General features: G+C 40.3%; 3 protein-coding genes across 3 annotated transcripts; all 3 read left to right on the forward strand.

The window, feature by feature from the left end:
* The first annotated feature begins 773 nt into the window (after positions 1-773).
* Positions 774-3095, forward strand: mrps14 (mitochondrial ribosomal protein S14). Its single transcript, XM_040021772.1, has 3 exons — positions 774-904; positions 1867-2031; positions 2186-3095. Exons 1-3 carry the CDS (start codon positions 836-838, stop codon positions 2366-2368), a joined length of 417 nt encoding a protein of 138 aa, XP_039877706.1. The 5' UTR covers positions 774-835; the 3' UTR covers positions 2369-3095.
* Positions 3096-4154: 1059 nt separating this feature from the next.
* On the forward strand, positions 4155-8132 carry LOC120727487 (calcyclin binding protein). The gene is made up of 6 exons (XM_040021771.1): positions 4155-4294; positions 4905-5115; positions 5248-5344; positions 5436-5535; positions 6532-6626; positions 6799-8132. Exons 1-6 carry the CDS (start codon positions 4277-4279, stop codon positions 6959-6961), a joined length of 684 nt encoding a protein of 227 aa, XP_039877705.1. The 5' UTR covers positions 4155-4276; the 3' UTR covers positions 6962-8132.
* A 1732-nt stretch (positions 8133-9864) lies between these two features.
* On the forward strand, positions 9865-18442 carry plk3 (polo-like kinase 3 (Drosophila)). Its single transcript, XM_040021770.1, has 15 exons — positions 9865-10219; positions 11232-11339; positions 11472-11588; positions 11850-11979; positions 12100-12187; positions 12692-12787; positions 12992-13187; positions 13391-13517; positions 13663-13778; positions 14932-15052; positions 15161-15244; positions 15563-15725; positions 15892-16021; positions 16184-16294; positions 16399-18442. Exons 1-15 carry the CDS (start codon positions 10001-10003, stop codon positions 16594-16596), a joined length of 2004 nt encoding a protein of 667 aa, XP_039877704.1. The 5' UTR covers positions 9865-10000; the 3' UTR covers positions 16597-18442.
* The last annotated feature ends 9192 nt before the right edge of the window (positions 18443-27634 follow it).

Genomic DNA, 27634 nt, shown 5'->3' on the forward strand with positions numbered 1-27634 from the left:
GGATCAAATGGTTGGATTACCTCTTCAGCATGCCATCAAGTTTTCAGGCCTGATAATAAGCTATTTATTTGATTCAGGAAGAAGGATGTGTTTAAAAGCTGCAGGGCCTTAGCTCCCGAGGACTGGAGTTGGACACCCCTGCTGTAAGGTCTCAACCTTACAAAATAAACTGCCTTGAGCATCAGTTATTTAAATAATATTTGTTTATTATACTGTGATTTACACTGTGGACAGAGTAAAAGTGAGAAAAAATATATTTTTGAGACAAAAAAAATGTAAGAATAATGCGAGAAAAGCTTGCAAACAATTTTTATTTTCTTTTTTTTAAAGAAAGGGAGCAATATCACTTAAGTGTTCATGGTTAGGTTGAAGAGAATGTTTGGGATCAATAACTCATAAGAAATGTTGAAATCCCATTATCAACGGGACTGGTTGGGAGGTGTCTGTAGAAGCTGTCTACAAAGATAAATCGTGAAAAACAAAATACATGTTTCAATGCTCACAATCGCTGAACACTCACATAGCGATTTAAACAGAAATCAGCTTGTAGTATATGTGAACTTCCTTGCAGTTTAAGATAGAAAAGTGAGGCGAAGTCTGTCTTTGATTGAAAAAAAAAGACACAATTTTCCTATTTTTCCCTCTTACGAGTTTTTTTTTCATAAATTTGTCACGCTTTACTTGTAAATGTGTCGCGTTTTCGCTCATAAATTTGACATTTTTTTAGGCACTGTACGTCTCATTTTATCTGGTCACACTCCAGGTCGATAGGTGGCGGTAAAGTTGAGTGTTTTTTCTTTCAACCTCCGGTGGTTTCGCGCAAGTCAAATCCAATATGGCGGTTAACAGACTAACATGTTTGGGGTTAAATGCCCTTTATTCCACCGTCTGCGTCCCAAAGCAGGTAAAGCATTTACGGTAATCTTGCATGTATTAGCTGAGGTTGTGTTTTCATTCAGACTCAATCTATTATCTCTGACTTTCGGTCGATAAATGTAACATTGGCTGTTTTATTGATGTAACTAGCGTTCTGACGTTAGCTTCGCGGCTACTAAGCCTGCTATGTGTCAAACCTGGCTCAGTATGGTTCTTTGAAGGGTTTAACAGGACATGATACATGTCCTCTTATAATACATGAAAATTATAAGAGGACAGGTAGTATATGCTCAGTTCCCGTGCTTGTTCTAGCAAGAAAGGTTGAGTGATTAACTTCTTTTTACGCTATGGCTTCTAATGATCTTGAAAGCAAGATATTTAAGCTGAATAAAATGATGACTTTGTTAGCATTAATTGTGGCCCGTTATCCCTCAAGAGCAACCGATTTCTTTTACAGCTGAGCGCTCGTTATATGGATAAAATTATTCCCTGTTTAGTTTTACTTGAACCTGCAAAGTGAGCCTTTTGTTAACACGATCTGTGTGGAATATGCAAGCGTCATAGGAAGGCAAGTTTTCAATGGATCATCAGAAGTGGCATGTAGTAGTTTTATGTCCGAATCACCAGGGTCTCTCACCCTCTGTTATTTCGGAAGCGTACGAAGGAGGTTTCATTTATTTTTTGGCTCACATCTGTGTGTCTGTTGTCTTGGGCTCCTGATGCTCTAATTCGGGCAAACTTGATTTCTGTCATAGAACTGAAACTGCTAACATCAGGTCAGATGCTGTATTTTCAAGTGAAAGCTTGTCCAAATGGCACACGGCAGTGCAGATGAACCGAAATAATCAGCTTTTGGTTTAGACTGCTCTGGCTTGTCTGAAAATTGTTAGGGCCTAAAGGTGGTTCAGACAGTTAGAGCTACAGTGTGTGTAATTGAGTACAGAGGCAGACTAAATACTTGTTCACTAACTGAAGGAGCACTGTTTGCAGGCATTGAGGAGCTGCTGGGGGGCGGTGGAGCAGGTGAGAAGTTACTATGTTGACTGGAGGATGCTGAGGGATGTCAAGAGGAGGCAGATGGCCTTTGACTATGCTGATGAGAGGTTACGAATTAACGCACTGAGGAAGAACACCATCCTACCCAAAGAGCTTCAGGTATACACTGAAGAAGGACGTCTAAGTCATATGTGTATTAATAAATAACTCAGCAATGGTAATGATTGAACTGTTACAGAATGAATCCTTGAAAAGACATTAGTACAGAGTGAAGTACTAATGTCTGTTTACTTATTTATTCATTTTTTTGCAGGAGATAGCAGACAAAGAGATTTCAGCACTACCCAGAGATAGCTGCCCTGTGAGGATACGTAACAGGTGTGTGATGACTTCCCGACCACGAGGAGTGAAGCGGAGGTGGCGTCTTAGCCGTATTGTCTTTCGTCATCTAGCTGACCACAATCAGATGTCTGGGATTCTGAGAGCAAGGTGGTGATGAGGTCTCACTGGACATTTTGAAAAACAAGATTTTCCAGTGGTTATCAATAGACAGCTACATTTGATTACTTGTGTAAATTATGTTTTCCTTGGTCAGTAAGGTGCTGTTGCTTCCTTATTAGCCTTCTTAATATAAAAAATGAGAAAGTTGATATGAGTACTGATAAATAAATGAATATTGTTGTACATTACAGTTTTGTGAGTGTCTTGGTTTATTATAAAATGTTATGTGTAATATAAAAGTTTTATAAAAGCTTAGCACCTTCTACTGTCACAGGAAAAGAAGTAAGTTATTTTTTAAGGTAATGGCTGCCCTAAAATGAGATGTAATTCATAGGCAAGAAAGCCCACATTTTCCTTTCACTTACTTTCTTTTCATTTATTCTGTATGTAATATATAACTGGTCTTTTGTGTAGTTGAAAAGTATCTAAGATGTAACAAATACCAAACGTGTGGAACTTTTGCTTCAACGCAGGATGGGTCCTTGCTTTCATTTGGTTAGCACCACATTCTGGTCTTACCATAAAATGTTCCAACAGAAATGAGATTAATCAGACCAGGCAACAATCTTCCTTCCAATCTTCTTCCAATTTTGGTGAGCCTGTGTGAATTGTGGCCTCAGTTTCCTGTTCTTAGGTGACGAGTGGCACTCGATGTCTTTCTGCTGCTGTTGTTTTGATATGTTGTGTGTTGTGGAAAAAAATCAGTGGAGTATGAAAAGAAACTGGTTTTCTGAGATTCATTTTCCCAAGTAGACCATTACGGCTTTTGCTATACTGGTCCACTTGATTGTCATATTTTATTCAACCTTCATAATTATTATTATTATTATTATTGTTCTTGTTGTTGTTATTAATTAATTTTTCATTTTGAGTTATTACAATCAGAACAGACAGGACCAGGGGATGGGAAAGGGAAAGAAAGAGAGGTTGGGAAGAGAATTAACAGAAGGAGAGGGAAAGATAAATAGAGAAGAGGGATAGAGAGAGAAAAGATGATGCAAATCCGCGTGATCACCTGCTGAGAGAAAAAGAAGACGACACAGTAGGGAAACCACAGCAACAACCAACATAAGCATCAGTAACAGTAAATAATAAATAGTGAATGTTGCTAAGCAGCTTACAGTACTAATAATTCATGATACATTTAGAGGCAGCAGCCAACCAAGATGGTGTGTGTCTGTGAGTACCTGCTTGTACACCTGTGTGTGTGTGTGTGTGTGTGTGTGAGTGCACTTATGTTCATGTTTTTAATAGAGGTTATATCATTCAAAACACAAATTTTCCTCTATGTTATCCAGTCAGAGATGCTGCTTCTGCTTTTTCTACCATGATTGTAATGAGTGACTATTTGAGTTAATGTTGCCTTCCTATCAGCTCAGAGCAGTCCCAGTAGACTCAGACAAAAGTCACTTAAATCAACTTTCTTCCCTGTTTTTGTGCTCAGTTTGATCTTCACCACATCTGCTTGTCTAAATGCACTGAGTTGTTGCCATGATTAGTTATTTGCATTAATGAGCAGATAAAGGATCGAGTGGCCAATGTGCGTATATATAATGCAATTAAATAGAATGTGTCTCTTAAAGTGGTGCAAGTTTGTTGAAAGCCAGCAAACTGTAACATTCATTTGATTTTACATTAAAAGGTTCAGTAAAAAAGTTGAAATTACCTTAAAACGGTTCATTTAATTCATGTCATGCTCTACATACAAGGACACTTTGCTGTTTAGCAATGATTAAACTTCAGTACAGTAGGTGGCGGTAGCACACCTGTAATCGGCCTTGCAAATTGCCAAATGAAGAAGACGGAAGAGCTTTGGAAAGAAGCGCCGCTGGAAAGTAGTCTGAGAGCAGTGAAGAAGAACCGCAACGGCATTTCATAGTGTAGCTGATACTGATAAGCCTGAATGGATTTAACCGAACAGGTGAGCAGAATCGTTTCATTCAGTTTAGTGTTCAGCAAAACTGCATCTTTTAAGGTTTAGCTGAGGTAGCTGGATTTACATAGATACAGTGAAATCAGTGCAATGCTTGCTAACGTCAGTCCTATCAACCCGTTGCGAGCAGCTGCGTGATGCCTGATAATTTTTTTTTTATTAATTTTTTTTTCTCCAGGGTAACGTTACAGTTGTAAACTAAAACAAAACGCCTGTCTGGCAAATACGATTACAGTCGGTAGTCGTGCGTGGCGGTGGGTGCCAGTAGCTCGCGGCCCAACTTAGCTGTTAGCTTTTAGTGGACTACCAGAACATTCTAGCAACATCATTCAGTGTAAAACAACTACTGCGCTGCTAAACAAATCAGTACGGTAGTTACTCGGTCTCTCTGTTAGCTGTCTGGAGATGTTACTATTATTATTAAGTTACAATAGAAATTTTTATTTAGAAATGAAATGTTAGTTTTTGCACATTTATTTACTTATATAGTTTTGTTTTTTTTAATTAAACAAATGTTTGGTAGATGGATTCAAACCGACAGCACTACTCTATTAGTGGATGTGCATGTCTCAGTGATTGTATTGTTCCCCTCATACAGATTAAACAGTTGGAGGCAGACTTGCAGGAGCTGGGGTCCCTCTTGGATAAGGCAGAGAGGAAAAGAGTTCAGGATCTGCTTAAACAGGAGCAGAAAAAGGTGGAGAAGGAGCTCGCAGCTAAACGACAACAAAAAGAACAACAGGCTAGGAAGGAGGCAGACCCATCTGCAGCCACTAAGGCAGCATACACTGTCAAGATTACCAGCTATGGTATGGGGCAGTTATCGAGTAGCACTATCAAACATTACTGAGAAAACCAAGCGGTTAAGATGCGTTCAAGAGCTGGGGAGGGGAAAAAACAGTATTTCAAAATTGTTCACATGTGTATCATCTTTTCTGCAGCATGGGACCAGTCAGATAAGTTTGTCAAAATTTATCTGGCATTGAAAGATGTGCACAAAATATCAGCAGAAAATGTGGAGGTCAAATTTACAGAACGGTGAGTTGATAATCAGCATAGTGTTCGGTTTGTTTATACATTCCTGTTCCCTTATCAGTGCACGTGAATTTGCCCCGTGTCTGTGTTGCAGGTCATTTTCTGTGCTGGTGAAGGATCTAGATGGCAAAAACCACGAAATGACAGTTCTGAACTTGTTGTATCCAATCAATGAACAGGACAGCTACAAAAAGGTAAACAAATCATCTTCTGCTTACTCAGCTTCTTCTCCTCAGTCCAGCGGCCATGAGATGTTTGTATTTCAGAAATCGGTTGCTGGCTTTGGGTCAAAAGTCTTTGTCATCTTAGATGAGTGGGTGTGCTTTAGGAAGCAGTGTTGCAATCTCTCTCAGCAGACTATCCCCATATTTCACAAAACTGTGTAGGTCTCTGATATTGCAGGCCAGTAATCGGCCAAATACTTGCAGTATATACTTCTTCTCTCTCTCCTTCTCTCACAGCTAAAACATCAGTTTGCATGAAGCTGTGCATAATGCAGGTTTCCTCTGCTGTCTGTCAAGAGGGTAATACTTGACAGGCAGCCACTCCGTGCTACTCAAAAGCTCTGTGGCAGGACAAATCAAAGTTTTTATTTTTTAAGATTGCCTTTGCATATTCTGCATCATATCAACAGTTCTAAGCCATGTTGCCTCCTGCAGCCATCACACTAAATCTCTTTTAAACCAGAGAAAAATGTTAGATGGTTGTAATGTAAGCTTGCTGCTTGATGAAGAGTAATGGAAAAATAAATAAAATCATGTACGCATCAATATAGCTAAGAAAGCAGGTGAAAAGGTACCTTGTGCATCATTTTAAATAGATGCATTTATTTGTATTTATTTTAAGATTTCAGGAAATATTAGTCATTTTGCAGTGAAAAACTGGAGTAGTGATTCTTAGTGATTGACCTGTTTGTCAGAGAAAAGTAAGCATCAATGAAGAGCCAAATAAAGTAAAACATTTAAAGTTAAAACAAAATTATGTGTGGCCACTAGGGGGCAGCAGACACCCTATTTTTAAGCTTGTAGCCATGAGTTTAAATATACTGCATTAACTTATTAAGGTGGCTATTGTGATTATACGTAAACCTTGTTAAATGCAGTGTCAGTGTTCCTGTCACTTTTCGTCTTTGATTTGAGCTGCCAGTCTGTTGTCCACACTCTGAAACTGTCTTTTGCTCTCTGCAACAGATAAAAACAGACATGGTCTTGGTCATGTGCAAGAAGCAGTCAACAAAGAAGTGGGACTGTCTAACGGCGGTGGAAAAGCAGTCTAAAGAGAAAGAGTGAGTTAGAAATGTGCTTATTGATTTTAGTTTGTGAAATAAAGTGCAGCAACAGTGCTGTGTCTCAAGCCACTGTGATTGCAGTGCAGTGATTGGGTGCACACATACTACATGAGAGCAATCCAAAGAATTGTTTGCACCATTAAAGTATTTTCCTGCCGCCTTTCTACAGAAAACCCAGCCTTGACGATAATGCTGACCCCGGCGAGGGCCTGATGAATGTGTTGAAAAAGATTTATGCAGAGGGAGACGACGAGATGAAGAGAACAATCAACAAAGCTTGGACAGAGTCCCAAGAGAAGAAATTAAGAGGAGAGGAGATGATGGACTATTAAATATTGCCACTTTTCCACAGCAGGACCAAATGAGAGCTCCAAAGGTTGAAGCAGGCATGACTTAATTATTCAAAGTAAAGTCTACATACACCGCTCATAAATAATTTGTCTAAAGTAATGTCTAAGCTCGGGATGGCCTCAATTTGGCCCTGCTTTGAAAACCAGGCTGCTGGTGTTCTTAGTGATGGGCTACAACTCATCTGTCACACAAGCAAAAGGATGGAGTCCATCACGTGATGACCTGAAGACTGCAAGAACGCACACATTTCATCACAGCTGACGTTAAGAGTCCAACCTGTGGGTAGAAAGCAGGGAAAATGTTGTCTGCTTCCCCACTTACATACATTCCCCTATGTGTTTTGTGAAGTCGCACTTAAAGAGTTAAAGGACCACTGCTCAGTCATTTCACAGCTCTTGTTTTTGTTGTCCTGGCTTGTTTCAATAAAATGTCTTGTTGTGGTTTAAATTGGACAAGGGTAAATGTAATTGTTCATTTTCAATGGTAGTTGAAAATCAGTACAGATTAACTTGGCAAATATTTCTTTTCTTTTTTTTTCTTTTTTTTTTTTTTTTTGTCAGCTATAAATTTGCCAAAGTTCTCTTACTTATGAAGTAAACCAGAGGATAGTTTTCTTTCTTTTTTTTAATCTTTACATCAGCTGTATGATTTTGTAAATCCACAAATAAGTCACGTAGCATACAAAGACAGTAAACTATCTTATGTCAGCCTAGTGTAATACTTTACTGCATGCAGGTATGTTTAAAACTACATTTTCCACAATCCTTTTTTTAAGTTACATGTTCTGAAATACTTGATGTGACTGATTTTTGCAGATTTTTTTTCCGACGTGAAAAATGTGTTTTCTCACTGTTGCTGGTTGTTCTCTGCTCTCATAAATACAGCTGTTGAACTGAGAGTTTTTCCATCTGTCTTTCAAGCTTAAAATTAGATTTAAAAAGTTATTAAGCATTTTATTGCCATTTATATCCACTGGCTGACGTTTTCAGCTAGCCTTCTCAGTTAATATTTCACGGAGTCGTATCTTAGATGTGTTATGAAATTACAAGATGTGATTTGCCTCATGCAGAAGTAATTGTCCTGGAGACATGGATGGGTTGTGTAAAATATGCATATACTGGCCACTATTAAATGCATGGTTATTAACTGCTCGATAACGTGCATATCTAATTACCCACTTGTTTGGCAGCATCTCCATTCAGATATGTAGGCATCGGGTCAAGACCACCTGCTGAAGTTCAAACTAAGCATCAGAACAGGGAAGAAAGGTGATTAAAGTGACTTTTGACATGGTATGGTGTTTGAGGTGACAATAATTTTAAAATATCATTATGATCGAGGCAGAAAAGCGTCTGTGAACGGCCGTCTTTGAAGCAGCAGCAGCAGAAGACCACACTTACTGCTGCTCCTTTTCGCTAAGAACAGGAAGGTGTAGCTACAGCTCACACCGACTCACCAAAAATGGATAACAGATTGCCTCCTATTGTGCATCCTTTTATGACCACAGTGGACATGTCTTCCAAGGGCTGATTCCTACAGGATAATGCACCATATCTCCAATGGAATCCACAGTCTAAAGCACCTTTGGGATCTGGTGGATCAGAAGATTTATATCTGAAGAATGTTTCCAGCACCTTGTTGAATCTGTGCCATGAAGAATTAAGACCATTCTGAAGGCAAAGGGGGTCCAAGCCTTTACTAGCAAGGTGTGGTGATATTACCGTAAGCATGGTCAAGCCATTCTGAAATTCTAGTGTCACAGAGTTGCATTACTCCCTCAGGTGTCTCATCTACTCTCCAGATAAAGATGCACAGTATCAACATTATGAAGAAGCTGCTGGGCTGTCCTTGAGGCCCATCATGGTCAAAACAAAGAGCACCAAACAGAGGGTGACCTCTCTATCAGGCATCAGGCTTTCTTCAGGCCTTCACCAACAGCTATGGTCCAGAATTGGAATTAATAGTAGGCCCACTTTTTATTTCAGGTCTTTATTACTGTATTTGCACAGTCAACACTGGACAAAACTGCCAAATATTAAGGGCGAAGGCCACTTTGCAAAGCCGAGTGCGAATGCTGTTAGAGCAGGCTTTTCTTTTCTTTAGTTTCTTTTACCTTTTTAAAAAATAAGAAAGCACATTAGCTTTATCACTGACCACTACTGTGTCACTAGAGAAATATTTTTCATAAGTCATTTATACTGCACATTCAAGTCCTCACAGACCTGAGCTTGAGAGCTTCACGTTTTGACCACCAGGTGGCAGCCGTATTCAGGACTTTCTCCGGGGGGACTGCACACAGGGGAAATCTAAGCCAGGATTTTACTGTAGGAGCCTTGAAAGTTTTGGAATTTTTTTTTTTAGTAGAATAACACTTTTTTTCTTTGTAAGAATATGGTCACATATAATATATATATATAATCTGTGGAGCCCTAACAACTGATTCATACATTTATTTGCAGAATGGAAATGATATGTTCCAGCCCCATCTTATATCTAATGAAACACTTTCCTAGTAAAAGGTTTTTCCTGCGTTTAAGTCTTGTTCTTCTTAACAAAGTCTCCTTTAAATTACAAAAGTCTAAAAACTTTCTTCTCTCCCTACATGCTTACTTACCTCTTTTCATAAAGTGGCTTTTTGTATATAAAGGGTTAAAACACTGTCCGGGTCACTGGCCTCCCAGCAGTCTCAGAGACTTGAGCCAAAACCAAGCGACTCTTTTTTTATCAGCTCTTTCATTCATATTTCCTCTCAAAAAATCCACATCAATATTTGATTGAGTTTCTGTCTGAGCAAATCATCTGGAGTTTCTCCACCAATGCACCACCTCCTGCCCGCCCACGACTCCGTGACGTCGGTGCCACTATATAGCCAGGGTTCGCCTTTCGTCCACACCAGTTGGATAAAATTGAAAGAGACGGACGTACCGTGAAGACGCACTTGGCACTTTTACGGAAAAAAGAAGAAATATTTAAGCGACACGGAGACACGTACGAGTCGATCGTTTATTCCGCTGTGATAAATGAGTACCGGCTGTTTCACCGCGGCTCAGCGGATTTCGTGCCACACCATGAATGCGGATTTATTTAAGCCTGCTCCGGAGCGTGGTGGACCCCAACAGACTTCTGCCCCGGCGAAAAACAGCAGGAATAAACACGATCAACCCAAACCGGAGCTGGCTCAGGTTGTGACGGATCTCAAGACTGGGAGGTCCTACATTAAAGGGAAGCTTTTGGGAAAGGTACGCGCATTTCATACATTTTTCTTCGCCCCTTTTCTCCTTTTCCATGTGTCTGTGCGTCGCTGCGTCGGTTTTGACTGAGGAGGCAGATGGATCTAGAATCTGAATTAATTAGCCGCAGTTTGGGGCAGATTTTATTTCCCCACCTTTCCTTTTTTGTTTTCTCTTACTGTTTAAAATCACTATGAGCCATGTTCCAGGTGTGCTTGTGCTGTGATGCGGGAATAGAGAATGACCTCGTGGTGGATGTGACCAATTCCCCCCCCCCCCCCGTTCCCCTCCTTGCTGTTCTCGTCAGTGCTGAATGAATCAGACGCAAGGTGTGCCCAGCTCCGGTGCGCACACATGCTTAGCCATAAAAAATAAATAAATAATTAAAAAAATTCTCCACCGATGATGAACGTTTACAGCCCCCTCTCGTATTTTAATGGCCTGCCGTGAAACCAAAGACACGCTTGTCTGACCACAGCATAATTTCTGCCCCTCATGATGATGATGATGATGCATCAGCATCGCTTTTTGAAACGGTGTCTATGGAAGCGAGTTTATCAACGTGTTGCTGGTCGTATCGATGTGCTGCAGCCAGTTTTTTTTCCCTTCCTCTGCCTGCCGCAGAGCTAGAAACGTCTCCGCCAGTTTCACGGTTAATGAATGCAGCAGCTCAGGCTGCCTCATCCTTCATGTACCCGAGCATGTGTAGTCTTGATCACATCCTGGAGAGAAGGGGGGGAAAAGAACAAATGTCTGTATAAGCGGCAGTAAACGCATCTGGGGGATGATGTTTTTCATCATATCTGCGCATACAAGCCAATAAAAGATGCCTGAGGCATCAGATGGATCGTTTTATGGTCATGACAATCATTTTTATGTCTTTAATCTTACCTCGATTATTGTTCCTGAAATTGTTTTGACTGCTACCTATCCTCAGGTCAGACTTGCCTTGAGACTGAGTGTGTGGGTTTTAAACCTGCTGCTTGTGTAAATTGATCATTCTGTTTGTTTCCCCCCAAAGGGCGGCTTTGCTCGATGCTATGAGATGACAGACCTGTCCAACAACAAAATGTATGCAGTGAAGGTGATCCCACAGAGCAGGGTGTCCAAACCACACCAGAGAGACAAGGTACATGATCACCAATCTTTGTGTCTCCCGTGTCTTGCATAACTGGAAATCAGTGTCTGGGTTGTTGTTTTTTTTTTTCTTTTGGGACATTGAAACGTCTTCACCGATTGATGAGTTGTCATATGTTGACAGATTACGAACGAGATCGAGCTGCACAGAACGCTGTCACACAAGCATGTGGTGAAATTCTCCCACTATTTCGAGGACCAAGAAAACATCTACATCTTCCTCGAGCTGTGCAGTCGGAAGGTGAGACTTCAGAACTCTAGAACAGTCTGCGCTGCTTTGTGTTCTGCTTGCACTATTTCTTGTATTACCCTACAGTGCTGCTTTGCACGCTATATTTAAAAGGGGTCTTGGCAGATTTTTACTGTTTTCCTAGTGAATGTAAAAAAAAAAAAAAAAAAGATTTCTTTTATGCAGCTGCAGGGATGCATGTGTGCTAGCAGTGTTTGTACAGTCCCACTCACTGATGCAGGGTTGACGGTTCACTCATTGCTCTCTCTGCAGTCCCTGGCACACATTTGGAAGGCGAGACACACACTCACAGAGCCTGAAGTGCGCTATTACCTCAGACAGATCATATCCGGCCTCAAGTACCTCCACAGCAGAGGAATCCTGCACAGGGATCTCAAACTAGGTACGTGGTTGAAAATGCGGCTTAACGCATACACAAAGCATCCCAGGAATCTGTGACTTTGGACGAGCATGCGTGTCATCTGTGGAATGCTGACCGGACAAATGCTTTTGTCTCTTTCAGGGAACTTTTTCATCAATGAGAACATGGAGTTGCGGCTGGGAGACTTTGGCCTCGCTGCCAAGCTGGAGACAGTTGAACAAAGAAAAAAGTAAGTTAATTGCTTAAAATGTTTATCTGCTGGAGGATACCAAGGAGCTTATTGGGGCCCATAGATCATACTACTGTAATGATGATTGTTATAATGAAACAAAGCTCTCGAAGGTCTCTCCATATTACCTTTTTTTTTTTTTTTATGAGTATTTTTAGCCCCATCTCAGATGTATCTTTTAAAAATCTGACTTTTAATGGCCTATTTTAGCACAAGCACCCTCAACCTAAACCATTACATCAGTTACTAAGCATAATCTTCCTCCCACAACTTTCCTCCTGCAAGTACCTAACTAAACCGGTTTCCAACTGACAGTTGAAAGTACCGCTTAGAGCACAGTTTCAATTCCTGTTAGACAGTTTCCTGTGGAATACCAGAAGACTGAGAGTGACAGAAAAAATATTTCAAACATTACCTGTATGCCTGATGTTGAAACCAAACCAGTTTTAAATGTTTGAAGCATTACATCTTACCCATATATGGTTCTTGTTTTGTTTTTCTTAGAACAATCTGTGGGACTCCCAATTACTTGGCTCCTGAGGTGCTCAACAGACAGGGCCACGGCACAGAGTCTGACGTGTGGTCCCTCGGATGTGTCATGTGAGTCTTTTTACTTTAAGATGATTATAAGAACTATCCCGGTTTCATAGAGGGTGTGTTGGGGGGGATTTTGACCTTGGTGTCACTTCGTCTCAGTCAGTCGGGAAAGTGGGGACTTTTTTTTTTTTTTTTTCTTCTTTTTCTCTAAATCACTCACTTTTGTTTTTGAGCTGACTCACTGTTGCCTTGATTACTCTCTCACAGGTACACACTGATGTGTGGAAACCCTCCTTTTGAGACGCTCGACTTGAAAGAGACGTACAAGTGTATTAAAGAAGTTCGCTACAACCTGCCCTCCACGCTTTCCCCTGCTGCTCAGAAACTCATCTCAGGCATCCTGCAGAAGAATCCCAGTGACAGACTCACGCTGGATCAGATCCTCAACCACGAATTCTTCAAAGTATGTTGACCTTCGGGAAATTTCTTGCCAGTGTTACGAAACACAGTTGTGACATTTTTATCTTGAGGTGAAGGAGTGTGAAAATGTCAGTGCTTGATCTGTTATCTCAACTGAGAACAGAGTGGGCACGCTCCAACCTCTTCAGTTTTTCTCACTGTTTTTTTTTTTTTTTTTTTAATGCATCACCTTTGCCTCTTTCTCAGGGTTTCACTCCTGACAAACTTCCCCCCAGCAGCTGTACAATGGTGCCAGAGCTACACCCTCCCAGCCCTGCCAAGAAATTCTTCACTAAAATGGCCAAAAGCCTATTTGGAAAGAAGAAAGCAAAAGGTGAGCAAGCAGCACGAGCGATTGGGGGGGGGGGGGTTAGTTTTTCAGATTTCGTTTTAAGAATATCCAAGAGCTGCTGTATTTATTTAAACAGTCCTGCCTTTAAACATATTTGTTGTGACTACAGTGTGTCGTGTTTTCACAGTGGAAAAAATTCCATGCGAGGACAAAGAGGACAAGGATATTTCCAAGCTGGTGTCGGGCATCGTTAAATGTTCCATCAACCGGCAGATCAGCTACAAAACAGTGGGACCCAATGAGGTACTTTTTTTTTTTTTTTTTTTTTTTTTTTTTCCTCTCTCTCTTTCCTCTGTGAGAAATTTTTGACCTGGTTTACCTTGATTTGGGTAATTCCAGCCAGTTATGCACACAGTTCACATGCAATTACACCCGTTCTAAAGGCTTGGAGAAAACACAAAATGCATATTTTAATAGCATACAGCCTCCATTACATTTGAGAATTGCTTTCCATTAGCATGCTCATTTAAATAGTAAAAGTGCCCTAGAAAAAGGAACTGTTAAAGAAATGGGGTGGAAAAGATGTCTTAATTTTTAAAGATGCGTTGTTTTAAATTAGTTTTTCTTCAGAATAATGTAAGATGCATGACAAAGAAACTAGTTCAGACCAGAAGAAATGTAGCAGTCTGTTGGTGGTAGCTTTTGAAACTTGATAAGCTCTAGTAAGCTCATCTGGGTGTTTGTTAGGGTACTTTGTTATCAGAAGAATCTGAAGAAGCTGTTACTGCACACTTAGAGGGGGGGATAAATGTTCTCTGCTTAGTAACGACATGACGTATTTGTTTTAAAAAGACTGAACAGAACCTAGAGTATATGCCACAATTGCAGGATGCTCAGTTGGCCGATCCCAATCAGGCTCGTCTAGTTTATTTATAGAGCCAAAAAGGAGCTACAGTTTTTGCTGTCATGCATGACTCTTCCTTTGTCTGTCTTAAGAAGCCTGTCCTGAGGAACCAGATTGTCATTAATAAGCGCAGATGAATATAGATTTGTACAAGTGTACTCTGAAAGTAGTGCTCATTTTAGCTTGTTTTCATGTTTGTCTGTTTGCGGCGGGAAAAAACAAACCTACTCGCGCAGCGCTTGTGGTAACGTGACATTAGAAACTACGTGTCAAGCTTGCAGCATGCTTGCAACGTGTACAAAGGGAAACCGTGCAGCTGAAAGTAGTTCCCCCGCCTTGCAGTGGCAACGAGATGCACTGCATTTAGTCTAAGATGTTGCAGAAATTGAATAAATGAGCTTCAGCGCTGACACAGCAAAAGTGTGCATGCAAGGATTAAAGGAGCTCATTCCCTTTTATCTCTGGTTACCCTTTCGGGCATGTGACACACTGCTCTTTCACTTTGTTGCTCTTACTCATCATGTGCTAATCGCATGTTTCGTTGTTGCTCAGGTGACGTCTCCCACCGGTCAGCTGGTGAGCTCTGTGCCTCTGGAGCAGACTCCTGCTGAGGAGGAATCCAGAAAGTCCATTTCCCGGTCTTTTAAGGGCACCATGGCCAGCAGCACTGAACGTAAGTTTCTGTTTGTTATTTATGAACACACGTTTGGTGTTTGTTGTGGTGGCTGATTGCAATCAGGGTTTCTCATTTTTGCTCGTTTTGGTTGGTTTTTCCCTTCAGCGTGTGAGGATGTGCTGACCCCTGCAGCTGTTGCCGACTCTGCCCTGAAAGTTCTCACGAACTGCCTGGCCACCATGCCTGCAGGTATGTTTATGCATAAGATTGTAGCTCAGCCATTATTTTTTTTTTTTTTGTTGTCCCTGTGGGATTACTTGAGTGGACCAAAGAGGAATAAAATCAAGCAAAATGTCCTTCTGCTGTTTGCCACGATTACAAAATGCAGCAGAATCATTAAATTTAACTAGCTGGATATTTTCCTTGAATCCTCAGAATTTCTGCTGACTCATTCTGCTTATTTGAGACACACTTTATGTGTTAAGAGAAACATAATGTTTTGACTTTTTGAATTAAGATTATTTCACTAATCCTCATTTTTTTTATTTTATTTACCTTTTTCTTCAGCCAATAGGAATCCACCCTGCCTGTCCAGTCCGCAGTCCTTCCTGTGGGTGACTAAATGGGTTGACTACTCCAACAAGTATGGCTTTGGCTACCAGCTCTCAAACCAAAACGTAGGCGTGCTCTTCAATGAGGGAACACATCTCAGTCTTTGTGACCAGCGCAAGTAAGTACTTTAAAATCAACCGATTAAGATGTCATGTCAACATTTACACAGTGCTTAGAGCTTATTGTCAGTTGCTTAGTGACTAGGCTCAATGGTGTTAATGGAAAAGATGTCAAAGTTCATCTTCAATTTTTAATTTTAACTTTTCCCCCCTTCTTCCAAACAGGACTGTCCACTACTGCTTGACCAACAACAAACACTTCAGCTTCCCTTCAAACTCTCTACCTGAGCAGCTGCGCAACCAGAAACAAATAGTTGAACTAATGGCTAACTACATGGAGGAGAACCTAATGGAGGTAGGAAAGCACCCATTAGTTTTCAGCCATTACTTAGAGTGACTGACTTGCATTTAATGACAACTGTAAGCCAGGATTTGTGCCTTCATAAACCTGTTAAAGGGCACTTGAAGAGATTATGACCTCATGCAAATGAAACTAAATAATTTCTGTCCTCCTCAGGGTGGAGATCTGCATTGTCAGGAACATGTCTCAGCTCCTCCTCCTCTGCTCCTCCAGTGGGTGAAGACTGACCATGCTCTTGTCATGCTCTTCAATAATGATACTCTACAGGTTTGTATAATTAAATTAATAAAACCAGTCATGGGACACTGAGTCTACATAACTACTTTTTCAAAGCAGCTGGATTATAATTCTCCTTCCTTTTTTCTTTTTAGGTTAACTTCTACACAGACCACACCAAAATCATCCTGTGCAAGTCTTCTGACGACGCCTACCTGCTCACCTATATCAGTCGGGAACGTGCCTCGTGCACGTACCTCCTCAGCATGTTGAATGAAATGGGCTGCACATCTGAGCTACGGCACCGCCTTAGATATGTGGTCCAGCTTCTCCAGCACCACACTGATGCCTGAGAGCACAGCTCAGTGCCTCCCAGGCTACCCGAGTGACAGATGCCTTAGAGGCAACCTGACTGGTTGATACAGTTTCTCAAGGCATAGCCAAGCAAGGCAATGTGTTCATATGCGTGACGGATGAAAAGGATGCTCAACGTCTCTGAGCAATATTCTTGTCTGGCTTAGTGCCTAGGCAGCTGATTTATCAAACTGACTGATTTTGATAAATGTCAAGCAGTCAGGGAGTTGCCCAAAGCAGCATCTGCCTCAAGGGGTTGTGCCTATCCAGCTAAGCCTCAAAGGTATCCACCTGGAAGCTATTGATACCTAAAATAAAGACTCATACATGGCCTGAAATGATGGATCCCTCATCGGCAGATTCCTACAAAACAAAAAAAGACAAAAAAAACAAAACAAAAAAACCCCACCCAGTTCTCCTCCTTCACTCAAACGCACCTCTTCTTGTCTTGGGCCTTTCAAATCCGCCAACCCTACAGCTTTCAGCCTCCCCTGATAGCCCATCACCCAGGCATGGTATCTTAAACATTTCTCAACACTAAAATTGTCCCTTTTGCTCAGAATGGAGATAATCCTGCAGCAGAAATGCTCAGATTTCCAAAAGTATTTTAGCAGCAAGGTCTTTCACACCGTTCTCTTGCACTCCAACTGATCTTTCAGCAAAGAAGCTTTGTGAAGAGGTATGGTTTGACTAGAGAGAGACCCCCCCCCTAAACCCTCAATTGGTTCATTGTCTTTTTCTTTTTTCTTTTTTTTTTTTTGTGGTACCATGGTGTACACTTGTTTTTTTTTTTTCAAATTTGTTTTAAAAAAATGGAAAGAGCCAGCTATAGGATCACACTACAATCTTGACCTCACACGCACAAATATGCCTGGCCTTATTTGATGATGGTGATGCTTAAGTTTGGGAGTCATTGCTTCTTCTGCTCCAACATCATTTTTTTTTTTTTTTTTTTCTTTTAAATTGCAACCAAATTTCACTGATGTGGTGCATAACAAACTACTGGGGCTGCAGGAGTAAACACGATTTTGCACTTTCTTGTTTTTTCCTTCTGTAAATTCATCAGGCGTACAAAGCCTTTTACCACTTGTTAGCTTTTTTTATTTGCTTTTAACTAGATACCAAAAAGCATTTCAACTTTTCCGTTTGTTTTTAAAAAGGGGAAAAAACAAAAGATTCAACTTTTTAAAATTCACACACAGTAGGTGAATGTGCGCTCCACACGTGCTGGGAAGCTGAACTGTTGGTTGGATAATGGGGTGGGGGAAAGGGGGGTAAAAGTGCCTTTCTGAGGGATGCCTGTTTAGTGCAATAACAGCCCTTTGTGAATGTCAAGCTGGCTACAAACAAGATTGAGATGGGTTTTACAGGTGGGATTTACTTTTGGACTTTGCACCAAGTTTAAAAGTAAGTCCAATAGCACTACACTCTCACTACCTGGTATAAGCTTTTAGAACAACTGTTAGAAGTATATATTCCAATAATATCTACTAAGGGGAAAAAAAAGAAAACATTGTACTCTGTCGTACTGTACTGTAATCCTGATCGGTTTACATTGCTTTCTTGACCCAGAGTTGTATCCTAAAAACTGTGACCTGGAATGCAAGTATTATGTACATGTGTTTTCAGAAAACTCAACATTGTGAAAGCCATCTGCCAATTCAGAAGAGTCTTTATTTTTTTGGCACATAATGTCGTGTTTATTTATTTTTTATTTATACATAGTTTTTTATTTATTGTGCAAATGTTCCGGTCTTGACACAAGTAAACGTTCAATTCCGATCACTTTTTTTGTAATGTATTTTGGGGGAAAAATGGGACAAAAATAAAGTTTATTGAAAATGACTTCAGTTTATTGTTGCATTTTTATATTGACGGTGCACTAAAGTTGAGAAATGTATGGGTTTTGTTGAAACGAATGGCATTTTTAACAAAGGACTCATGTAGCAGTCATTACCAAACGCACACCTTTAATAATAATGGATTACATTTATATAGCGCTTTTCGAGACCCTCAAAGCGCTATACAATTCCACTATTCATTCACTCTCACATTCACACACTGGTGGAGGCAAGCTACAGTTGTAGCCACAGCTGCCCTGGGGCAGACTGACAGAAGCAAGGCTGCCATATCGGGCCCCTCTGGCCATCACCAGTAAGCGGTAGGTGAAAAGTCGTTGTTGCCCAAGGACACAACTGAGACTGTCCGAGCCGGGGCTCGAACCGGCAACCTTCTGATTACAAGACGAACTGCCAACTCTTGAGCCACGATTGCCCCTTTGTCATCATCGTACGTAAATGCTAGAGAGGGAGACGTTTACAATATTTGTATCATATCTTTCTGGAAACATCTAATATATTTATTTACTACAATAACAACAATATGAAACTTTCATTTCTTAGCGTTTGCTAAATGTCTGATTTTATTTTATTTTGTTTTTAAAGTTTGTGCGTCCAAAGTTCGTGTTTGTGGTAGCAACTGCATAAGCAGGTTATTCGTGACGACTTCCCCTCTAACCACATTTTCTAGTTACTCTTAAGCCAGATAATAAATTGCCTTTGCCATCTCTTGTAAACCTGTTGTCAGAGTATATACAGCATCATTCTTTCGGTCCCCTTTCAAACCTTGAAACCATAAGTGACAGTATGTAAATCAAAAGCTTTGCCCTGTGGCTGAATAAATAGGCAAACTCTCTTCCTGAAGTCCCTCAAGGGGGGCTAGTCCATTGTTTCATGGACAGGATGGAAGCTGAATTGCTCGTCCTGGATGCCAGGTTTGAAAAATCCTATGATCTTCCTTCTACCGCTACCAGTCAAAGCACTTTATAGTATAAACTACACTCATCCAACACTTTCTAATCTATAACTAAATAAATGCCTTTTCACCCTAGAGAACACACAGTGATCAGAGCTTCCTCTTTCATATAGGCGGACATCTGGCTCTGCTGCCTGAGCACAACACCGGATCTATTCATTCTGCCAGGAATAGATCTGGCGTTAAAGAGGGTTAAAACAATCAATATGTAAAATCACATGGGCAGCCAGATGAAGTCATAAAATGACGGCTCAGATCTGAGCTGACTCAAATATCTCTTCTTCTTCTTCTTCTGCTACTATTTTTAAATTATCTGTTTGTTTTTTGTAGACTCTTTGCAAATGAGTTGATATAAGCTAAGTATCATTTCAGAAAGCTATAAACTTGATTGTGGATTGTCACTTCATTAGGATAGGCAATAAGGCACAATGCATCACATCTTCTTCACCCCCAGTAACTGTTATGTGTGTTAGCAAAGACTGGACCCACACTGGCCGTCAGAACAGTGTCTGAAACCTTACAGTGTTATTATCTCTACTTTTCAGCTGCTGTTTTTCAAAAGCTCTTGTATGGAATTATGTTTTTGTGTTTTGGCTATCAAATGATTTATGACACCACAGCACACAGTATAGGCAGATCCCAGGCCAGGTGAGACAGATCCTAGTGGAATTAAATGTTTCCATCTCTGAAAAATGGGAAAAACATGCAGGAACTGCATTCATGATCTTGGCAGACACTGCAAAATAAAGTAGACCGACTGCTTGACAGGAAGGTACAATCTGTTCTTTAGGACCTTCAGAATAAACCCTGGTCGCCTTTACCCTGCAGATCTAACCGGAAATATTTTAGACACTCTTGAGTGAGTTCCCCAAAATGTTTTACACCGTTTAAAAATAATTTCATTAAATAAACAGTGTCTGCAGTCTAAAGTGCATGAGTTCCTTATCATATCACATGACACGCACTAAAGAAAGAACTCCAAACCCCCTGCTGAGTTGGCTGGTTATCATAACTGCTGTACCAGGAGTTATGCGGTATACTTCACATACAAAATGCTTAATATTTTGGCACGTTAAATAGGACATTTCTACACAAGGTCCCAACATAAGCCACTTAATGGTCTTCCGGGCCAGTTTAGGGTTCCCGTTTAAATGCACAGAAGTATTTTAGATTAAATACTTGTTGTTATCTGCCGTTTAGACAGAGTAGGTACAATACGACCTGGCTGAGAGCCTCAGATAAAGACAACTTATGACGTGCACGAGAGACTCACATCATTGTTAAAACTTGTCAAGCATGTCACATTATGTGCAAGAAAGGTGTGCATAGTTTTCTTATTTTTTTAATACCATTAAAGTCAAAGGCTTGGGCTGTGAAGTCATTAGTGCAACTTCAGGTAGCAATTCTTTCATGTGCAGCTGAATGTGTCACGTTACGCAAATGTTACTAAAAACTGGTTTTAATTACATATGTGTGACAGGCCACAGTCTGGGCTGGGGTGGGACTCCCTGCTATCCAACTTCCTGTTTATAAAATGCCGTACTACTGTATGTACAAAATATAAACAGTATATATAATGATAAACGTCACGATTTTATCGCTATATGATTAAACAGTACAGACTTGAAGACTTGAAACATATTCATTTTTTAAACATAAAAGGCTTGAACAGCTAATAGGCCCTCTTTATCTGATAGAATGACATGTGTGCCATTGGCCTCTGGTCACTATGAGTACTTAAACCTTGCTCAGTTATCCAGATCGACTGTGTCTTTCAGCATTCACGAAATACTACTGAGAGTTTTTCCAGTTTTTTCCATTCCTCGACCTCCACGTACACACTTACACAAACACGTCTCCTTCTGAGAGCTTCAGGCTGTTTTATTCACTTTGCACATGGAGAAATATGAGTGCCGAAAAGCAAATATTAGCTTTGCGAGGTAGTATGTCAATGTATGTGATGCTCACAGTTTTACACCATGTTGACTTTTGAAATAGAAGTGATTTCCTGTCAGGATTGCTTTTTTGGGGTTTTTTGTGGTATTGCTTTTCCCCTTCACATTTACAGGGACAAAAAACAACACTACTGTGATCCATAAAATCTTTGAAGGATGGTATGTGAGGCATGGCAAAGTGGGTGGCACAGCTAAATGAGCGAAAGGAAGGGATGTCCTTCCCTTCCTCTGTTGCTTTTTCAGTGACCCTTAGCCACATCGTATTCTGGCTGTGATGTGTGCGAGTGCGTGTGTGTCGGCTGTGGGTTATCTGTCATGCGGGGTACTGATGCTGATGTCACATTCCTGCCTGTTAAGGCCAGACTGAGTCCATTACACACACCGATGTACGTAACACACCAGTCCTACAGGAAATGTGTGTTTCCTTTTATGATTCTCCCTGTGTTTCCCATTAACAGCACAAAGCGCAATGTTTTATTCACTCTTCTGCTGCCAAAATGAAATGCTCTCGCCACACTTTAGTGAATCATCACGCACTTCAGAAAGAAAATTGTCTCCAAGACTATTGAATCATTGACTAGAATTAAGACTTGTGAGCTCTGAATACAACGTGTATTCTAACCACATCATGTGTCATGGATGGGTTATAGACTGGTAGAGTGGTGCAGAGGCTGCATGTGTGGAGATAAAGTAGCTTAAACATTTAACAAAGGCAGATAACATACATAAGCCTCTCCCCACTCCCCATTACAGAAGTTGAGTAATCAAAAGCTATAAAATTACTCATCAAGGTAGAGTCTTTCTTTGGTACAGCAGAGTTTTATGTTTATTTAATTATCTTTTTATTATGAGCGGATACATTACTGAATCCTTTGTTTCCCTTGTCTGTAAATGGCTATGTTAGTCTGTGATAGACTGCCTGTTCCAAGACTGTGGTTGTTTTTTTTTGTTTGTTTGTTTTTTGTTAACATACATGGAGCATTGAAATGTATGAGCGCATGTTTCCTGTATCTCAGGCTTAAAATGCTCTTCCTGTTTCTCGACACCATCATTCTTTTGCGTCTTTGTTCTCTCAGCGGGGCTCATTATTTATACTCACTAATGATCAGCCATAATATCCCCTGTAGTGACAACATGAAACAGCACTAAAGCTTAGGAAGTCAAACATCTGGAGACGGGGAGGACAGATGAGGGGAAAGAGAAGGAAAGAATTTGGCCAGACATCTAACTGCTGTGGGACAATTTTACCTAATTAGTAACTTCTGTTTTCCCAGGAGTTTTCTCTCTCCTCGGTCTCCCTTCATCCTGTGTGTGTGGGAGCAAAAGGGACAGAGAGAGAGAGAGAGAGAGAGAGAGAGAGAGAGAGAGAGAGAGAGAGAGAGAGACATTGCAATAGGCTTTCTTTGTGAATTGCTGCCAAGACCACAAGCCAAAGTCCTTGTGAGTGTTACTGGACTAGGGTTTCTCAGCTAGCACTGGTTTCCTCTCGAGAACAAATGTTTCTGAGTCATTTGCATAGCTCTTTTCCCTTCTCAGGCTTTATTTTGGTTCAGAACTGGTGCATCCTAATGCATTGTTTAGGCCTGCATAGTCATTTCCCAGATTTCTTATGTTTATTGCTTTCCCATCTACCTCTGTGACCCTGCAGATTATGTCTCTCTCAGGAAGCATCATCTATTCACAAGAAATCTCAGTATCTCAGGTGTCCCACAACCTGTTTCTGAGGCTCAAGTCAACCCCCCCATTTGTGATCTATTTTATCATCATAGTTCTTTGGTAAAATTCCAAGCTCCTGGTATATCGTTTTATCTAAAAAAATAAATAAATTGTTGGACCGCTTTTAGTGTCTGTTTCCATGCCATATCCTTTTTAAGTGCTTGGTTCAGTCAAATGAATGTGCTGACTGATGATCCTGCCACCTTCTGCCTCCTTTATCAGTCAATCATAGCTCATAAATCGTGTGGGGGTCAAACAGATCCTACAGCTGGCGTAGTGTAGTGTTTTGTTGTTGTAATTTTGGCTCTGTACACCAACAAAGGATTTTAAGTCAAACAAACGAAATGTGATTGTAGTGCGTACTTTCAGCTTTAATTGATATAAATTGTATTTTTAGGAATGTGTGGGAATTGCATGTGTTCTTATAAACATCCCCTTGTTTTCAGTGGCTCGAAATTAATTGGAGAATTGACTGATAAGGAGTTTCAACACAAGTGAGGGAGGCCGTTATTAAACTCTAAAACTAAATTGAGCCCAGCAGTGAGATTCTGGTATAGTCAGCTTACGCTGGCCAGCTAAGCAACACCAAAAAAGTCATGAGGCCACAGTAAACAGTGAAAGCACATGATGACATATTTTCCATGGTTAAGAAAAACAGCTTCACACATCTAACCAAGTGAAGAAAACTCTGAAGGTGGTTCATATGTCAAACCACCGGTCACATTTAAGAACATGTTTATCTAAAAGAGCCTGCACAGTTCTGAGAAGTATTCTTTAAATAGATGAAACCAAGATGAACTTAATAATAATAATCTTATGATCTGAAGTATAGCATCTGTCAAACATGGTGGAGGTAGTGTTATGGCATGGGCTTATATGCCTGCCAGTGGAAATGTTTCACTAGTTTATTTTTGATGATGTGACTACAGATAGAAGAGACTGCCCAGATTCCACAAAATACTTAAAAACTGAGGAGACAATGCTTCACAAATAGATAATGACCCAAAACATAATGCAAAAGCAACCTGAAGGCACATACATTTTTCAGTGGTCAGGTCAGTCACCTGCTCACAATCCAGCAGAGCATGCTTTTAAGTAGCAGCCTAAGTTAGCTGCAGTAGCAGTAAACAGCACTATTTAGTGATGTTAAATGATGTTCGTTTGTACAGTTGTTTTGAGTTTCTGAAAATGGGGGGCTGTGTATAAAATGGCTGTAAATCCGAAACAATTTTGTTAAAACCCTTTACTGGTAACAGCCTACATGCAGTAAGCCAAGTCAGTGTAGTTTCAATCTTTTGGTAACTGATGCAAGTTTGCAGCCAACGATAACATAACTGTCCAGATGGCTTTCCACTGTAAGCCAAGTCAGAACTGTTATCATCTTTCGATTGTCTGAGTGTATCTGCGTGAGGGGCCTGCGCTTACTCGAGACACACACTTTAAAAAACTCATGCGTACACGTGGAAACAGAAAAACTATTTTTAGAGTCATGGGGTCTACAGTTGTGTTTTACTTCGTGGAAAGATAAGTTTAACATCCTGTGGTGTATGCGTGCATGGACATGCGCATGCATGCAAACGCACACTGAATACACACACCTTCCTGTTTGTTAAGTATAGAGGAACTAGATACAGTGCCCACGCAACAACAAACATGTGAGACAGAGCAAAACAAAACACCCCCTTGGTGCACTGTGTGTGTGTGTTTCCGTCAGTTATAAATACCAAAGATGCAATCACCTGCAGTTTATTGCCGTTTTAATGTCATATCACACAGGTGTGACTTTATCATCAGATATAGTGTTCTTTGTGCTCTTTAAAGAGTAATATAAATAGGCAAGGATGTGACAACTCATGAGTTCAGAACGTTTTTTTTTTCCAAGAGAGGAGAAGCAACCATTGACATTATCACACTGCTACACATTAAGAAAGAAACTCATTCATAGAAAGAAATCTAGCTTAAAGATCTAAAGCTAGAGGAACTAAGTCAGACTTTGTAAATAAATGATAAGATTGATAACAATAACACAAGAGGCCCATAAAAAGTGTCACAAAAAAGCAGCTTAATTGAATTTATTTCAAAGCATGCCCTCGTATTCACAAGGAAAATTAATAAAATGGATCACTGTTCACCAGATGCCAGCTTTGCTTTTTTTTATATAATGCCCTACCCTCCAGAAAATGAAATTCAGTCAGGATCATGGCACCCCGCAGGATTACACAGTTACGCAGGTATTCTAAAAATAGCAGCAACAACATCTGGACCTTTGTTAACAACTAGCAATAACCAGGCTCATCACGGTTTATCCCTGATGATGCTGAGCAGTGAGCAATGCCTGCAGCGTACATACATCAAAGTGATGCAGCTTGTCACTTGTCACACTGGAAAAGCAATGAAGTCCTTTTATGGCCCTAAACTGTGATTTCAATAGTTAACATTGTCACTGGATATTTATTATTTATTCATCTTTTCTTATTTTTTGTTACTTTGTAAGTGTCTAAAAAGACAGCATTTTAATTCTTTTAAAGAAAGCATGTCCACACCCTTGAATTATGTGGAGACACCTTGTGTGAGGGACTGTTAATCCACTAATGTCTTTGGTAGGAGGAGACTCTGCTGACTAGACAGAAATGAACGGCACAGGGAAACAGATGGTCAGAAAGCAGTGATGTGAGGGAGATGATGTAGTGCGGCTCCAAATAGAAATTTTTAAAAGGGATGAGAATTATTAGGTGTGGGAATCTGGATTTGGAATAGCAGCAACTCAAAGGAAAGTTGACATGTGTGCCCGATTCATCATTATATATATGATGTGAAAGTAAAGTGAAGCACGTGCAACTGATGTGACCAGACTGGAGTCAGCAACACTCATGTGATACAGGGTATGATGGAAGGGACAACTCATCCCTTTTAAATGTGATCATTGTAGGCATACAGTCTAACTAACCCTTCACTCATGAGGCAGCTGATCAAGGTCATTCACGTGAGCAACTCAAGCGCTAAAGAGAAAAATGAGCAGTGTCATCCATGGCAGAGTGATGCAGCAGCAGTTTTATCTATCTATTATTATCAGAAATGAAAGCTGAAACACGCAGAGGAGAAAACCACTCATAAAACCATAATAACCTGTAATTAGTTATTATCAAGCATTACATCATGTTTGTAGTTCAGCATCTTCAGTTTACATCTACAAAGCGATCGCAGTCAGCTTTCAGTCATCTTCCCCTCATACACCTTAATAGATTTTACAGAAATCTTTAATCTTTTGACATGCGAGTTCTGTGGCTCAACCAGAGCAGGCTTTAGGACAACTGAAACTGTCCACGTGGCCTCGAAAAAAAACTAAAAAGGAAAAATAGGAAAAGTTTTACTCAACAACCACTATGACAACTCAAAAACAAAACTTCTCATTTGTTAGAATGTTTTTATCATATGATTACATCATCGTGTTTCCAACATGAACTTTCATGGTTGAGTACTTCCATATAGAAAAATCCCGCGTGGTTCCTGAGTGCAGATTAAGCTCTACATGTGATCGTTACAGTGTGCGAAAGTCACAAGGGAAATATGCAGTGTGTGTTTTGTAAATTGTCTCTTTGAAATGTGGCGATTTGGGTAGGAGAAAAAAAAATCAATCTTTGTGTGGGTTTAATCTCCTGATCCAGCAGCTCACAGGATCACAGAGTAGGATTTAGGCCTTGTTCGAAAAATGTTTCCTGCTTTAAAATGAAGTGGTTGTGTTTTTTTTTTAATCTTTTTTTATTTTCACTATGCAGTTTCTAAATTCTGTTTGACAATCAAGATACTGAAAATCCTCCCACCAGTATGTACAAGTATGTTTGTACTCCAGAACAAGAACAAGGGCATGCTGTAGGACGAGGCAGCCGCGGCCCTCTCACACCACATCTGCTCAATGAGGCACTTTGTGTTGTGACCACTGTGGGGGTTGTTTAAACCAACCCCCCTGTCTCCACCCGTTGGCTTTATTAGCTCCACAGCCTCACCAAGAAAAGCTCTCAATGTTATGAAAAAACTGTAACAATTATCTGGAAAGATTAAGAGAAAAGATGACATATTAAAAAGTCAAATGACTTCACGTGCTTATGGCAATCACACGATTTGACACTCTTTCTTTTGCCCTCGCGATGCTTCTTTCTCTTCCTCTCTCCTCTTTCACTGTTTCTATTCTTACTCTCCTTAAACCCAAACAAGCATTACTCCCAAAGAGGGATTCCACTGTAGACTGACTGATCAGTGGGGAATTCCCACCCTGTGACACAAAGTTAAGTTCAGATGAAACGCTTGTGTTAAAGCAAGATTCAGTCAAGATTTATTTCCATATTTCCTTTAATATTTGGAAACATGAAGGGGGGATGATTTACAACATGGGAAGTACCTATAATGTGATATTTCCCTTACTTACACAGTAAGTGAGAGAAAAGAAAAGCTTGTTTATGAGACAGAACTTCTTCGAATAAAATGCTTTTTGTTTTCTTTAAAGAACCATAAGTGGATAAATAATCAATTCCTTTTTAAAATGCAGGTAAACCAA

The sequence above is a fragment of the Simochromis diagramma genome, unplaced genomic scaffold (genome assembly GCF_900408965.1).
Source record: "Simochromis diagramma unplaced genomic scaffold, fSimDia1.1 OVJJ01000205.1, whole genome shotgun sequence".
NCBI classification, from domain to species: domain Eukaryota; kingdom Metazoa; phylum Chordata; class Actinopteri; order Cichliformes; family Cichlidae; genus Simochromis; species Simochromis diagramma.